At 34.2% G+C, this 15800-nt stretch overlaps 2 protein-coding genes across 2 annotated transcripts; one reads left to right on the forward strand and one right to left on the reverse strand.

Moving 5' to 3' along the window:
• Positions 1-601: 601 nt before the first annotated feature.
• LOC129894152 (uncharacterized) lies at positions 602-5815 on the forward strand. Its single transcript, XM_055969694.1, has 5 exons — positions 602-994; positions 2972-3890; positions 4317-4412; positions 4992-5128; positions 5489-5815. The coding sequence occupies exons 1-5, from the start codon at positions 774-776 to the stop codon at positions 5655-5657; spliced, it is 1542 nt and encodes a 513-aa protein (XP_055825669.1). The 5' UTR covers positions 602-773; the 3' UTR covers positions 5658-5815.
• Positions 5816-7301: 1486 nt separating this feature from the next.
• Positions 7302-10502, reverse strand: LOC129895604 (exocyst complex component EXO70A1-like). The gene has a single exon (XM_055971332.1). The coding sequence runs from the start codon at positions 10347-10349 to the stop codon at positions 8523-8525; it is 1827 nt and encodes a 608-aa protein (XP_055827307.1). The 5' UTR covers positions 10350-10502; the 3' UTR covers positions 7302-8522.
• Positions 10503-15800: the final 5298 nt, after the last annotated feature.

Raw genomic sequence — 15800 nt, forward strand, 5'->3', positions numbered from 1 at the left:
TTTTTCTTAAATCTGTTTTAAAAAGAATATCGCCATATTATAATTAGTCTTTTTTTTTTCTTGTCAGCATGTTCCGTAATGATACCGGTAAATTCCAGCAAGTACAAACTGAAGAAAAAGCATGCACCGACAACGACTTAGTGTATCCATATCATCAATTCTGAGGTATAGTAGTACGTGGTAAAATGGAGTACGGGACAAGTGACAATTAATATTGATGATAATCACTTTGACACCGAGCTAACCGTTTGGTTCCTATAATTTTGAACTTTCAGGAAAATCTGCGACTGCTGATCATCAGGTGTTCATTAGCTAAATTCAACTCGCAAATTATAGAAAGAAAAACATAATTAAAAAAATATAAATTGTATTAGCTAAATTTATTGCAGTGAGTTCGACAAAAAAAAGGTTAGCAAAAAAAATTAATTCCTAATCTCCTTTATGGAACACTGTTTGCTATATCAATTTAGTCATTCTTACTTGTTACGCATAAAATTTAATATAATATATTGTTTGATAGTGTTTTAAGTTAAAAACTATTTTTAAAAAGCCACATTTTCTTCTATTTAAATGTAAGTGAAGAATAAACAATTTTTTCCCGGCGTGCACATTACACAATCTTACCTCAATTAAACGAGTCTTTTTTATTAGAAAAACGAAGAAGCCGGTGGGTCCAATCTCTCTCCGGTGGTGGGTCTTCCTATTGCTTCTACTTGAGCAACAGCAGATCTACTACTCTCTCACTTACATTAGCTGATCTCTCAATTGTGCAAATGCTGTCGTTGAAGTCAATTGGAGCTTCAGGAGTACTATTTCTACTCTGGTTATGGCTGCTCCAGATGACAGAAGCTTCAGTGCATGACTACAATGGGGATAAATTCGTGAGCAAGGGTAACGCGTTTGTGGTTCACGGAGGTAGCGAAGGAATTTACTCCTCTGTCTCTAACCTCTCTGAATCTCCTTCCTATTCTTCTAACACAGACTCGTTCATTCGGTAATTTTACTCTTTCTCTCTCTCTCTCTCCAGTCATTTGCTAACTGTTTTTAGCTATTTATATCGAGATCTGTTCTGAAAATTGTGTTAATTATAAATGACGGTATGTGTTTAGGTTAAATTGTGAGGATCAGAGTTATTTGTCTTGTTTTACTTGGATAGTAAAGCTACTAGTGTTGTTCTCCTCAATTAGGATATGTGTAGTTACCTAGCTAGCGTTTGGACATAGATTTTGAGAGTAGTTTTTGAAAATTTATCTTCAAATATCTGTTGGGACGTGAAATTTTATCATATATAGAAAATCTGATGTTCAAATATTTTCATGTTTCCAAAAAGGTTTTGGGACTCTGGACAGCTTTTAGGACTTCCATTGGCAAAACTTTCAATTTTTTAGTAAAATGCATGTCCAAAAGAAACTTCAAATTCCAAAATCTCAACTACAAAAATTCAAATTTTCAAGTTTCAACTTTCAACTTCAAAATCTCCCAAATGGGAGCTAAGTTTCAAGTTTAGAAGGATTCTCTAAATCGAATGTGATTCATCAGCGAAAGCCTAAAATGTACCGCTACAATTGAAGCTAAATTTTCGTTGGTTTTCCGCTGCTAAAAACATACCTAGCTCAACCATCAATGTTACCCTGCTCAATTCGGTTATGTGTAGTTACCTAGTTAGTAATATTCTCTAAGTCTTATGTGATCCATTACCAAAAAGCCAAAATTTAGGAGTCCGGAGCTGAAAGGGCAACTTTTTTTTTTGCAAAAATTCCAAAATGGTGATCAAATATATTATGAAAACCAAAGGGGGTAAAACGCACCACAGGGTGCGTCTTCCAATCTGTCAGGTAACGATGGTTAAACCACCGTTACAGCAAGTCGCATCCTGTGGTGCGACTTACAAAGGTAGCCCCCCCACGCCATCCCCAACCCCACCCTGTTTTCCACCCCCAACTAAAAATATATTGATTATAATATTTATATATACTTCATCATATTCTACAATATATTTCTTTTATGCACTATTAATTTAATATCTCTTTTGTTAATCATATTAAGACTTACTTGAGAACATTAAAATTTGTGTAAGTAAGAAATAAAAAATTAAAAAAATATTAAACTCCTTTTGACCATTTTCTCTTCGTCTATACTTTTTTAATAACCCGAAATAATTTTAAATTCAATTAACCAACTTTTGATCTCTCACTATAATTGTGTTCTTTATTACACTTCTTAAAATGTTTTTATTAGGTTAAAAAAAAGCCATCCTTTTGGATACATACATATAACAAGTGTACAAAGAAATATATATATCTTATTAAGAATAATAAGAGTTTTTTCTTTACTAATAAGTATTTATAGAAGACTAAAAACTTTGAAGTGATGAAAAAAATCATAGAAGAATATATAAATAAAGCATTAATCTAGAATTGGTGAAAAATTGACATATTAGACCTTGAAAACAAAGTAAATTTATATATAAAAAAAAGTAATTAAATTGTAATATTAATCTGTTACTAATGATTATAGATAGGTTGTAAAAACATGCTAATTAAATATAAATAGTCCTTAGAAACATTTTCGGTTCCGGACACTACTATTAAAGCTGCTAAAAGCAATCGTACTTCAACCATAAAGGTCAATTTTTTTTTTTTATATGAAGCTTATTTATGAAATCCATCGTTGGGTGAAACAAGATAAATGAATTTTGCTTTCTCACAATATTAAGTAGTTCGTACTTAGTTTAGGCCGAATAGAGTCAGGTTGATATAGAAGATTCATATAGATGATCCAATGGCTTTGTATTTCGATTAACTTTTGCGTTTTTTCTATTTAAAATTCATGCTCCATGGAAATTAATGAGCTTGTTCTTATGCATTTTCTAATTCATGCCAGACTCTGGAAATGAGTATGTCCGTTCAGTTTTTTCCCAGTTTCGTGCGTGGGAGTCTGTAAACTTTATGACCTCTCACATTTTCAACAGGTTTGAAAAGATTGTATTTCGGAGGCCAAAAGAATTCTCAAACTTCAGCTCAGATCCAATTCATGCAATTGTTTTTGAGGTGGATGATCGAGAGTTAATTGGGGGCTCTGCTTATGGTGGCCAAAGAGCTATTTGTTGCACAGCTGATCTTGCAAAACTTGGAGTTTGTACACAAGGGCAAATCATTCACCGCCCATCTACTAATAATCCCGGATGGCCTAAAGTTTTTAGTGCCTCATTCAGCATTGATGAAGTTGATGTAGCACTGCAGTCAAGATCAATCCCCATTACAAAAACTGGAATGTATAACGTGTATTTTATTCACTGTGAACCAAATCTTAAGGAAATTACTGTTGAAGGGAAAACCATATGGAAGAATCCTACTGGTTACCTACCTGGTAGAATGGCTCCCCTTATGAACTTCTATGGGTTCATGTCTCTTGCATTCGTGTTACTTGGGATCTTTTGGTTTTCGCAGTATGCAAGATTCTGGAGAGAAGTTATTCCTTTACAAAATTGTATTACACTCGTTATAACACTGGGCATGCTTGAAATGGCCTTTTGGTACTTTGACTATGCTGAATTCAATGAAACTGGAGTCAGGCCCACTGGTACCACTGTATGGTCTGTGACCTTTGGTACAGTAAAGCGCACAATTTCACGTTTGGTCATTCTGATAGTCTCTATGGGCTACGGTGTTGTTAGACCTACTCTGGGTGGTCTCACATCAAAGGTCCTTTTGCTTGGAGGAACATTCTTTTTGGCTTCTGAAGTGCTTGAGCTGGTAGAAAATGTTGGTGCTGTCAGTGATTTCTCAGGAAAAGAAAGGTTGTTTTTTGTACTTCCTGTGGCATTCTTGGATGCTTTCTTTATCCTTTGGATATTCACCTCCTTGTCGGCAACTTTGAATAAGCTTCAGGTAAATTGGTGGGTTCTATTTATCACTTTGATTTCATTTGTTTGCCGATTGCTTGTTTAGAGAATCTTTTTGTTTCTCTATTTCTTACTTGCCTCAGGTCTTACTGTGTGGGCAGAGATCTATAGGTGATGGAAGTTCACATTCTTACCATTTGAGTTGATGTTAATATACTTGTGTCTATTAAACTAAGTAGCTCTATGTTGTGTGACATATTATTGCAATCATGAAGTTCGTTCAAAAAGGTGTAGTGGTGGGTTTTTGTTGGGTGTAGTGCCTAATTCTTGCAATAAAGGAAAACCTTTTCTTTCCTTATCTTGGGGTGTTTGGGGCTGGGGTTGATCTTGATATCACGTCATTCAATTATTAGTATAACTCAATTTAGATTCCATTAGTGCTAATTCGGTTGCTGCAATTGGGATCTGACAGGCTAGAAGGTTGTTGGCCAAATTAGACATTTATCGCAAGTTCACAAATGCATTGGCTGTAGCTGTTGTTGTATCTGTTGGATGGACGTGCTATGAGGTAATTTTATTTCTACATGATGTGGCTAGTTCTTTCTTTTAGTTACTTCTGTCAAGTATCTTTGTTGCATGTTCGAAGAGTTCGACTTAATAAAGGGAAGTGGTTCTAAGGACCTTATTGTCGGCTGGTCTGCTTGATGTGAACAGGACTAACTTTGCAGAATTACTTGACACCAAAAAAGGGAACATGTATAGATTATAATCCACCAAATTTGGCCTGCAATCCAATTTTCTGTAAAGGGGACCTAAATTTCCAATAATACGGAAAGTAGAAGCATAATTAGGCCTTTTTAATGTTGAGGTGCAATCATTCTGTTATTCATTTTCATATGTTTTAGGCCGCATATGTGTCAAATCATCATAAATCAATTGTTTTTTTCCTTAGTTTATTTTTTACTAGTCAAGAACGGAACTTGGGCAAGTGATTCTTAGTTTGTCATTTGCCTCAACTCAATTCAGATTCAACTTAGGTTGTGCCACACCATGTATTACCTTCAAGAGAATGGGTTCTTAATTTCTCAACTGTTCCTGATATTATATTATAGCACAAAGCATTAACTATTTACTCCCCTTTTGGCAGCTGTACTTCAAGTCCACTGATGTGTACAATGAGCGATGGCAAAATGCCTGGATTATTCCTGCCTTCTGGCAAGTGCTATCTTTCTCTCTCCTTTGCATCATCTGCGTTCTTTGGGCACCATCTCAAAACTCCATGAGGTATTTCCCAGCTTCCACCGTATTATTTATGTCTATGCATTTTACAGAGTTCTCAGAGTCTGGCTGTAGAATAATAATTACGATAAAAGCTCTTGATGCACTATTCTTACACTTCTAGTTCTTATCATTTCATCATATCTGCCTCTGAACAGGGGGTATCCACGCCACATGTTCACTTAATTAAAGTGTTATTTGGAATCCAAACCTTTATTTGTTATCTTTTCCTGTGCTTGGAAAACTTTCAAACCGAAAGTCAAAATATTATAATAGCGGGTCTTACTTACAATAATAGCTGGGATACAAAAATCTCAGACGCAAATCTCAACACTCATTGGTTTATTTTATATGCGTACACAACAGATATGCCTACTCCGATGATGGTGAAGAGTTCGACAAGGACGCTACATTGACACTCATAAAGCCCTCCCCTCTGCTGCCAAAGGATGTTAGAAGCCAACCAGAAGTGAGGCCAACACTGGGTAACAATGAATTATCTAATGGCGACGATGTAGAAGACAAGACAGAGTAAAGCAAGGCACAGCTTTTTATAGTATGGTAAGGAAAGGTACCGTCTCTTGAGTAAATTGTTGTTAGAATCATGTAACCTCTCTGTATAAAAAGTAAGAAGTTTAATCAGGAGAAGGCTAATTTGTAGTTGTTTTTTAAAAGTAATGTTCATTTATCTTATATGATCTCTCTTGCAACTATTTTTATACTTAAAAGGGTTTTGTTCTCAACCATTTAGAACTTGAATCCTCCAGCATTCACCTGTTACTCCATTTTTTTGTGGATTCACCTAAGAATGAAAGAAATGTACCTAGGAATTGACCTTAAGTTGCATAAGCTTTTCCAATTTATCAGAAGAAATGGCTTCAATAAATTGGAAATTATATTTGAGGTCGACGTCTAGTGGGTCCCTGATTTGGGAATAAAAAGAAAATTGAGTATTCAAAGACGTGGTCATTTTCCAATTCAATTCTAAAATGGAAGTCGTCGATGTTGATTTTTGACTTGGATTTGCTAGTTGATATTTAGCCTCTACAGCCCCATTTGTATTAATTAGCCCTTGAAGGTAACATGATTACGTGGCAAAGATATGACTTCTCATCTCATTGGAGTCTCAAACATATAAAACTTACGTGTACTCGGCGTTTGCATTAAGTTACATTAGTTTATCATAGTTGAATGATACAGCTCAAAGGTAAGTAGCGTGATTGAATGGAGAGAACATATATAAGATAGACAATGTTATACGTAAGTGAATGTTGAATCACTAAAGTCGTTCATTTACAAGTTAAGTGTCCAAAGATGCGGATATCAATATAGATGCGTGGCTATGCAAAGATAAAACAATATTAAAGACGAGCACATTTACCAGAATGTTCGCGTAGTACACAACAAGAATAATATGTGGTTATGTTGGCGTCGACCTCCAGTTGCATTAGTTCATGCATGTGAAGGAGCCCCCGCCCATGAAACGGCTCTGCCTAACATTGAACTTGGTAAAATGAAATGGGCTCCACCCCAGCAAGTAATAATTGAAAAACGTTTAGTAAAGTCGACGTTTTTTGCCTTATCTTGCAGGTGACGACGTTGTCGAATTGACGGCAAAGAAAGACTCAGCATTCGGGCGAGCCACCCGATGGTGTGGTACGTAGTGGGTTTAGTACTACTTTCTTTCCCATTTGGATTAAAAGATAAGATAGACCTAAAATCACGTGAAAGAAAGTTGCATCGAAAGACCTACAATCTCTTGGAATCCATAAAATAAAAAGATCAAAATAGACAATACTAATTAGTTGGGAATATGTTTAGTCATGTTAGTAAAGATCTATATTAGTTAGGGATTGAGGCGTAGTTGTTGTGTTCTTATAAACGAGAGAAGAAATAATTGACCAAATTTCACAAATCCCTAAAGTCCAGAGGTTAACCAGAAAGGCACACTCCTTATATTATGGATGTTTGATTCCCAATGGAACATTCAGGGATGTTATCCCAAAATCCATACTTAGCTGATCCTTCCCTTTTTCCCCCCTTTGGGTCCATTGTGACCCTTGGAGCTCATTCAAAAATGGAACACTAGGCTCTTTTCTAAATAGACAAATAAGGACCCACGTGAATTGAATAGGAATAGATGTCAAATAGAAGGCAGATAAGGAACCATCGCACCAAATTTAACGATCAAGTTTTCCAGGGTATTGAAAAAGACACAAATAACCACATTTGAGAATACACAAGGATTCAAGATCCTATAGGGAAACATACCAACAAGCTAGCATGTGTAATGAATAGCTAAAAAACCCAAGTGCAAGATATTAACAATACTAACTCGACTAGGGCAGAAAATCTCTTGCATCTCCACAAAAATGATTGTGCAACCATGACTTTGTTCTTTTTCTTTATGTAATGCCATCATATGTTGGAAACTGATACATTAGAAACAGGGAGTACATGGTGAGTGAAGAGGTAGCAAAAAGATATGTAACATTGGAAGGCACACCTTGTAAGTTCTGACCATCAGATGCAGCAAACATCAAAGTTTCAACCAGAAGGCCTGTAAAGATCAAACATTTGGAGGACAAACAACAAGGATTGCATGAATCTGCTGCATTAAATCTACCGGATTAATCAGATGCTCCTTGTTGCTTGTAAGCACAGATTAACCACTTCTATCATGACAGTGTAGCAAATGGGGAGTTCAATTTCTAGCTTACAAGAACAACTTTCGTGATACATGTCCAGTTCAACCATAACATGATTCAGATAATCATGTCAACAGAACTAGTTCTTAGCTTTTACCCAAGACAGCTAAACAAGCACCACTGCATCAGTCGTCTTAGCTGAGAAAACAAAATAAGTACAAACTAACAATAAACACTCAAAGGAATCAGCATTGTCATATATTAAACAGTCCCACAAATTTCCAGTGTAAAAATTGAAAAATTCACGGACAATTGTTTCATTTCACTGAGAAAGACAGACTTAAAACAATAAAAAGACAGCAGTAAGCAACTATTGCTAAATTTCAAGTCATCCAAGCTAAACAAAATTCTGGACTCAAGTTAACAAAATCATGATTATGATAAAATTACAAGAAAGTAACCAATACAACAGTTCAGATATGGACAAATTGAAATAAAGTCTAAAAGTATGGAAGAAATACAACAACAACATGCTTACAGGGCAGAGCATCCAGAGGCAGGAGGCACTGACCCTTCTCGATAGATACAGCTGATCTTCCCCGAAGTTTTCAGCAGCCCATCTCCCTGGAACACTACAAATGAAAGCACAAACTCGAGAAATACCAGAATGCCATAACCTCAGCCCCTGAATGACTCCATGGAAAAAATTCAAAGAATGTCCTAAAGTACTAATTGTAGAAACTAATATTCTTTCACTGAGATCTTCTCCTCAGGTGCTGTGACACAGCATACCCCTCAAAGAAATCCAAGACAGCATTCTCTAGGTCCTCCACAGAATACTTGATATAATTTTCTGGATGCCTTCCGCTTTCTATATGGCTCCGGAACCGTCCAAGAAATGATCTATAGGCAGGAATCAACTTTTCCGATATGGAAATGCGCAGCTCCTCCCTGAGCTGTGTATCTGGTATCAACCATGTGGACTGAGTCCTGTGCACCTCTTCAAACAAGGCGTTGAACATCTTGAAACGCTCTCTCAATGCACTCTTGGACACCCCCGATGAAAAACTGCCACTCACATGTAGTCCCTCATCTCTCAAACAATGTAAAACCCTCACCCAGGTTGCTCTCTGGTAACTGGTAGCAGCTTGTCTAAATTTCCCCGTTAATTTTCTCAAGTAATCATCTACAATCATTTCCCCCAACTCAGGTGACCCTTTAGTCTTATGAACAATATAATGGACATTGTTCATCATGAATAAATGAGCCAAAGAGGTATCTCTATAGTGCTTAGACTTACCTTCCAAATTGAACTGCAAAATGACAATAATCCAAATCAAATGAAGTGACAATGGCGTCTGCCCTTCTAGCTCCCCAAAGTCCATATCAGGGGTGTTAGGATCACTTGAATACCTTGATCCCGTTGACGGCTGTGAAACAATCAATTCACCCATTGTCTGCTTATAGTCCGAAATTAGACTTATATAGTTCATGACATACCTAGTTAAGGGATGAATTGTCCCTCCCGGAACAGGGACCCTCGAAGGTTCGCGGAGCACTGCGTTCTCAAATTCCGACAATATCCCTCTAGCAGCCTCCCCTAACCTAGACAATATCTCTACTGCTTGAACTCTAATTGATTCTGAAGATTTTGACTCGAAAACAATTTCAATATCAGGCAGTAAATCGGATAAAGCATCGTGAAGATCCAATATCTTAAACAACTTCTCAGGCGATCGCCGGCTAATGCTAATGGCTTCTGCAAAATTGAACAGCTGTATCGCTGGTCCTTTAATAGTCTCCATAAAGCAAGCATCATCAGTCGCCGTGCCCAAACCCTCGAAGATTTGCTCACATAGTTTCTTCTCGCTAGCGAAGAGTATGCGAACGCATACTTTGGCAGCTCGTATCCATCTTCGGATCTTTGTTTCCAGAGTCTCCCAATCAAGTCTCTGAATATCTCCGATGCTGAGTTTCTCTATTCCAAGCTTGCGGAAGCTCGAATCCACAGCGGACTTCCGTACACTACCATAGACCTGAATACATTCCCGGAGATATCCAGCGGAAATCATTCGCTCGGCGATACTCTGGAGATCATATATTGCTACGGAAGGCATGAGATCAACTTCGCGGATGCTGTTGGTAGATCGATAGCTGCTGCTGCTACTCTCTTGATGCTCCAACTCTTTGGTGAACGAATCATCGTCCGTAGGAATATCGTGGTAGTCTTCTTCAGGCAACTGGAATTCGCCGGAGTGGACTGAAGATGGACTAGGGTCAGTTAACGATTCAGCCTCGATTGCACTTGTATGAGCTATGAGTATGTTGCGAAACTCGTCCTCAAGCCGAGCCATGGCGATCTGGATCGCACTATTGGCTTTATCCTGGTCGTCGGAGAGTGTTGTGGACTCCATTGACCGTTGGATTTCATCGACGGCTTGCAAATAACGATCGATCTCGTCACGATGGCTGTCAAATATCATCTTCTCTCTAGCTTCTTCCAACACCGTAGAATCCCACCGGAGAATTATTTTCTCAGCTGACTCAAACCCTACGGCGTCGTTTTCTGGTGCTTCCATCGATAAGAATCCAATTTTGAAATTCAGAATCTGGAAAAGGAAAAAAAAAGAAAAGGGATTCGAGCTTTTTGGTGAAGAAGATGCAGAGAAACTATAAATATGAAGAAAACTGAAGAATCAAAAATGGAAGCCGATGAATATTACAAACTGAATTAATTAATTTATCAATATCTGTAGTGGTAATAATATAGTATTAAGAAGATTAATTACTGTACTGTTATCACAATTTCTCGGATTAAAAGTTCTTCTTAGGTGTTTTGTCTGAATAAATTAGACTATATTCGATAACATACATTTAATCTTAAATTATTTTTAAAAAAAAATTGGCCCTTATTATATTTTATATAGAAAATATGTTATGTTTGAAATATTGTTATAACCATATTATTGTCGATTATGGGTGATAATATAAGTATAATATGTATATGAATAATTAAGTGATAGAATAATTATAATCTCATAGATATAAAAGAGAATCTTAGGTCGGTGATGTGGCATATTTCTAAAGTCAGGATTTGTATTTATCAATTTTAATCAAATTTTAGCCTTTTTAAAAATTAAAAAAAGATGTCTCATCTACAATAAAATTCTATCGTATTTCAAAGAAATTATCGAAACTCGCTACTCCTCCCCATACAATGCTACTAATAGAAAAAGTAGCCACTAGATAACACCTATATGCAGTGATACCAATTCATAAACCAAAGGCACAATTACACATTCGTAGAGAAGATCGGGATCGATGTCGCTGCAAAACTCATACATTTACTTTGATCTTTTCTTCACCTGACGAACGTTATATGCTGTAGCGAAAGTTTGAAGACGTACATGGGCTTTTGGGGTCTCTTTCCAATTGGTTCTTATGTCTGTAAAAGCAGAGGTTTCACAAAAAAAATAATGGTACAATGAACGCCTAATGAAACTCTAATATATCTACGCATATTCTTCAACAAAGGAGAGAGAAGCATTTTAGGCATATGGTAGAATATCAAATATTCGAATCACAAAAAATTTTGTGTTTGTTCAGTATGAGTCAGAAGATGATGCCAACAGAAAATTAGAAGCAACAAATGAGCAAGTTTATGAATAAAATTATTTTCGTAGTATTTGCAATTCGAGATGATAATAATAGGAGATGTTATTAATAATATTTGGTAAAAGAGTTATATTTTGTAATTCAAGACGATAATGACAGGAGATGTTATTAACCAGCAGCGGACTTATGTTATGAACTATGAATGCTTAAGCACCCATTCATTTTTGTGACAAATACTATTATTTATGTATAAAATATAGTAATTCATTGAAATATATTAAATGAGCACCCACTCTATATAGTTGTTTTCAAACTAAATATAGTTCAGCATTCATGATATAAAATTTTTGAATCCGTCATTCTTATTATCAGTACTCGATAAAAGAGTTATATTTATTTTTAAATGTTAACGTTTGTCAATTTTACAAGTAAATAATCAGTCAAATTGCTTCAGGTTTTTGCAGCCTTTTTCTTATGTATTCATTTCAACCAGAAGCTCCAGTTTATTTATGAAGTTTTTAACTGCTATATGTATGTTACATTACTATTGATTATACATAGTCATGTGTTGCTTTACTTGGAATAATGATTTATTTTTTTTACATGTGAGAGGTTGATAGTCGTGTAATTTTAAGAAAAAATTGTGCTCTGAGTAGAGGCAATTTTACAGAAGATTTCTAAAAATTAAAATAAAAAGTGACAAAGAACAGTAGTCAAACATTTTGGAAAAGACATGATCAGAAAGGCTTTCCCATTCTTGTGAAAATAAGTACGAATGCTTCCTCAAGATAAGCTTCAACTACTTTTTTCTTGATCCATTCCTATGTTATATTTCAAGTTTTAAATTAAAATTGTTTATTAATATATAATTTATACATCTTTTGTCGCTTATTATGGTATTTTGTTTCCTTACAACACAAAATAATACCTCCAAAAGTAAGTCTTTAGCACACTAGTCTTGAAATTTGTGTTGCAAGGGTAGGAGGTGGTGTTTCTTTCATGTTTAAATTGCTAATAAAAAAGTTTGTATTTTATTAGGGTATAGAATTCAACGTCTCAAAATATATCTAGCAGAAATTTATATGTATTTTGCGTAATCAACAGTTTTAAAATGAATAGTAATTTAACAAGTATTTCTTTTCTCAATTAGATAAATTTCAATAAACTTTATTAGTAAAATATAATTAACTATAAATTACCTAGAATGATATGTGCTACGTAAAGTAGTTTTATGATTTAACATTAAAATGTGTTATTTTTATACGTTTATTTTGTCACAAAAAAAAGGAGAGAGATAATATGTCTGAGTTCATTTTATAAGTAAGCTTGTAAATATTTTATAAATTTACTTATGCTAATTATATAGCGCGAAGCATGGATAATTTTACTAGTTATGATATATTTATGAATATGCATAAGCTAAAATGATCAAGTATATATATTTTAATTAATTGAATATCAAATATTTTTTTGTTAGATATCAAAATATTTAAAATAAAGACATATCAATAATTGATGAAGCAATTTATTTTTCAAGAGTAATTGAGTTTTCCAATAATCAATAAGTTGAAAAACTTACCAAATTTTAAGTTATTCTTATAACACAATGCACTCTTGTTGACTTAAGTTTCGAAAATGTAGCAATTTGTTGACAAGAAATTACACAAATATTGACTGCTTCAAAATGTGACGAAGTTGCGTGCTTTTTGTGTACGATTGGTGTTGATGTTGTACTACCATATATGAAGAGTAAATGGCGGCTTAAGGAGAAACCTGCAGATGTATTGTTTGATGGGTGGAATAAAAATAATAATTTTGAAATAAAAAGAGAAACTATTCTATTTTATATTTAATTATGAATATTAGTTTAGTTTTTAAATTATTTTATCTTACTATTTATATTTTTAAATGAAATTAACTATCTGTAATCTTATCCCCCATAAAATATGACCTAATTGGGCAGACACGTAGAAAGGCAAAACCCAAAATTAATTAGAGAAAACTAAATGAACAATTTAATGAAGTCAACTTATCTACGTACGGACTGTGTGCATTCACGTGCGTGCACGCTCGCACGATAAACAACAATTCTTACACATATAAACACAAAATAACAAACCAAAAAATAATAATTGTACGCAGCCTTACGATCTTCTGGTCACATGGTAGCTACTTTACTATTTATCAATTATGTATGGGTATTGAATTGGGATGTTTCAATGTTGAATTTTACATATAAATATGTGAAAAACAAAAATACATTCAGTATTAGTTCTTTCGATAGCACATAACTTATACAACTTTTAAATTTTGAATTCGTAAACTTAGCAGAAATTGAAACCACATCTCGTTAAGCTGCTCCAGTAAACACCCTTTCGAGTATCGGAAGAACACTCGCAAGCGTGCATGTGAGACAATTCTTAAAGCTGGAATTTCTTATTTTTGTATGTGTGAAATGCAAGCAATATTATTTAAAATGCATATGGAAGGAATTGTACTTTGGTGCACTCACTTCTCAATTCAATGATCCAAATTTATGTGTGCAGCAAATTAAAAGCTGTTTCATAGCTGGCAAGCAATCTATGCAGCAAATTAAAGCAAGTCAGTATCACACGAGTGCTGCAATAAGCAAGTTGGACTTTGGATTAATTCTATGGAAATAATATTATACTAGTACTCCACAAAGTAGTAAGTTCAATTTGTTTAATGGATCAATTTGTAAACTCCAAAATTTGTTTATGTATAATTTAGTGTTGTGGCGTTCAGCTCAAAATACAGCTCATATGTTTTCAAAAACCAACGTGTTTGGTTCTGTATTCAAACAGCTTCTGGAAACACAATTTGTTGTACTTTCTTACAGTTTCCTATGTATATTCACAAATTAATATGTGTAATGTAATGTAATGCCTTTATTACATAAGGTGGGATATTGTTGTTTGCCAGACTAGAAAAAAAGACCTTGATGTGTGGACATTTTTTGGTTCTTTCATCTCCAGCTGTAATGTGTAATTCACATATCATCAGTGACGTCACGTTCATCGCCAATGGGACATCCACACATTTCATTAGTTCTACGGGGTCGATTGGTACGAGAGATGAAGATAATAATCGTGAGATTATTTATCATGGTTTGGTTGAAACTTTAGTTTTGATATAAGTAGTTTCGGCTAATTAAATTAAAGGGCCGGCATGAATTAAGTGATTAACTTGTTTACGTAATGAGTGCTTGGGAAAATGAATAAAAAGATTGAGTCAAAAGTGCCTAAAAGAAACACTTTATTATGTTTTCATGTGCTCAATGGGAACATGTTGTAATTCAAATATCTAAATGAAATTTAGCGACGCTTTTAAGAGATTCTTCCTTGAATTTATGTTTTAATAAAGGCTGAACACATAGATAGACCATTGAACTTGGTTGGTTTTTCCTCTCAGTCACATTAACTATGCTGCCTTCTTATTGAACCCCTAAATCATACATAATTTGTACATTTTAAACATTCATTACTGGCATTGCATAAAATGTTTTATCACGTTTGAAGAGCGCGTGAAAAGAATTTAAAGGGGCTGATGTGGAATCCATTTTGGGATGTAATGGTCTTCTTTTTCATGTGCTCTTCAAACGTGATAACACGTTTAATGAATTCTACATTAGTCTCTTACATCTCAAAATAGATTCTATATCAGCCCCTTAAAATCATTTTCACGCGCTCTTCAAATGTAATAAAAAGTTTTATGCAATGTCAGCAATGAATGTTTAAAATGTACAAATTATGTATGGTTCATGAGTTCAATAAGAAAACAACATAGTTGAGGTGCTGAGAGAAAAAATCAACCAAGTTCAGGAGTCTATCTATAGGTTCGGCCTTTAATAAAGACTCATTTACTTAAATAAAATAATATATAGCATTAATTACGAATTTTAGTAGATGTTTTAATTTTATAAAAAATAGCAGTACTTTTTTACCCAAAATAGTAAAAAAAGAATAAAAATAAATTTCTCTTTCTTCCCCCTCTCTCTTTTTTTTCTCTCACTTAAATAAAATAATATATAGCATTAATTACGAGTTTTAGTAGATGTTTTAATTTTATCAAAAATAGCAGTACTTTTTTTACCCAAAATATTATATTATAGGCATGTTTCAATGCACGTGGTGAATATATAACTAAAATATTTTTAATACAATAATATATTCCGTTAATAAGAAAAAAATAATTATAATAAATTTTAAATTCAAAATATTATATTATAGGCATGTTTCAATGCACGTGATGAATATATAACTAAAATATTTTTAATACAATAATATATTTTAGCACTATTAATAAGAGAAAAATTTTAAAAATAATTATAATATTTTTTTAATTCAATATATTATGAACATTATAGGCCTGTTTCAATGCACATGGTGAATATA

This window comes from Solanum dulcamara, chromosome 7 (genome assembly GCF_947179165.1).
Source record: "Solanum dulcamara chromosome 7, daSolDulc1.2, whole genome shotgun sequence".
NCBI lineage: Eukaryota > Viridiplantae > Streptophyta > Magnoliopsida > Solanales > Solanaceae > Solanum > Solanum dulcamara.

Bases quoted from the DNA above. Each gene is read 5' to 3' on its own strand.
- LOC129894152 (XM_055969694.1), top strand. From the start codon at position 774: ATGCTGTCGTTGAAGTCAATTGGAGCTTCAGGAGTACTATTTCTACTC. The intron at 995-2,971 runs GTAATTTTACTC...CATTTTCAACAG, and splicing joins AACACAGACTCGTTCATTCG to GTTTGAAAAGATTGTATTTC. The intron at 4,413-4,991 runs GTAATTTTATTT...CCCTTTTGGCAG, and splicing joins TTGGATGGACGTGCTATGAG to CTGTACTTCAAGTCCACTGA.
- LOC129895604 (XM_055971332.1), bottom strand. From the start codon at position 10,349: ATGGAAGCACCAGAAAACGACGCCGTAGGGTTTGAGTCAGCTGAGAAA.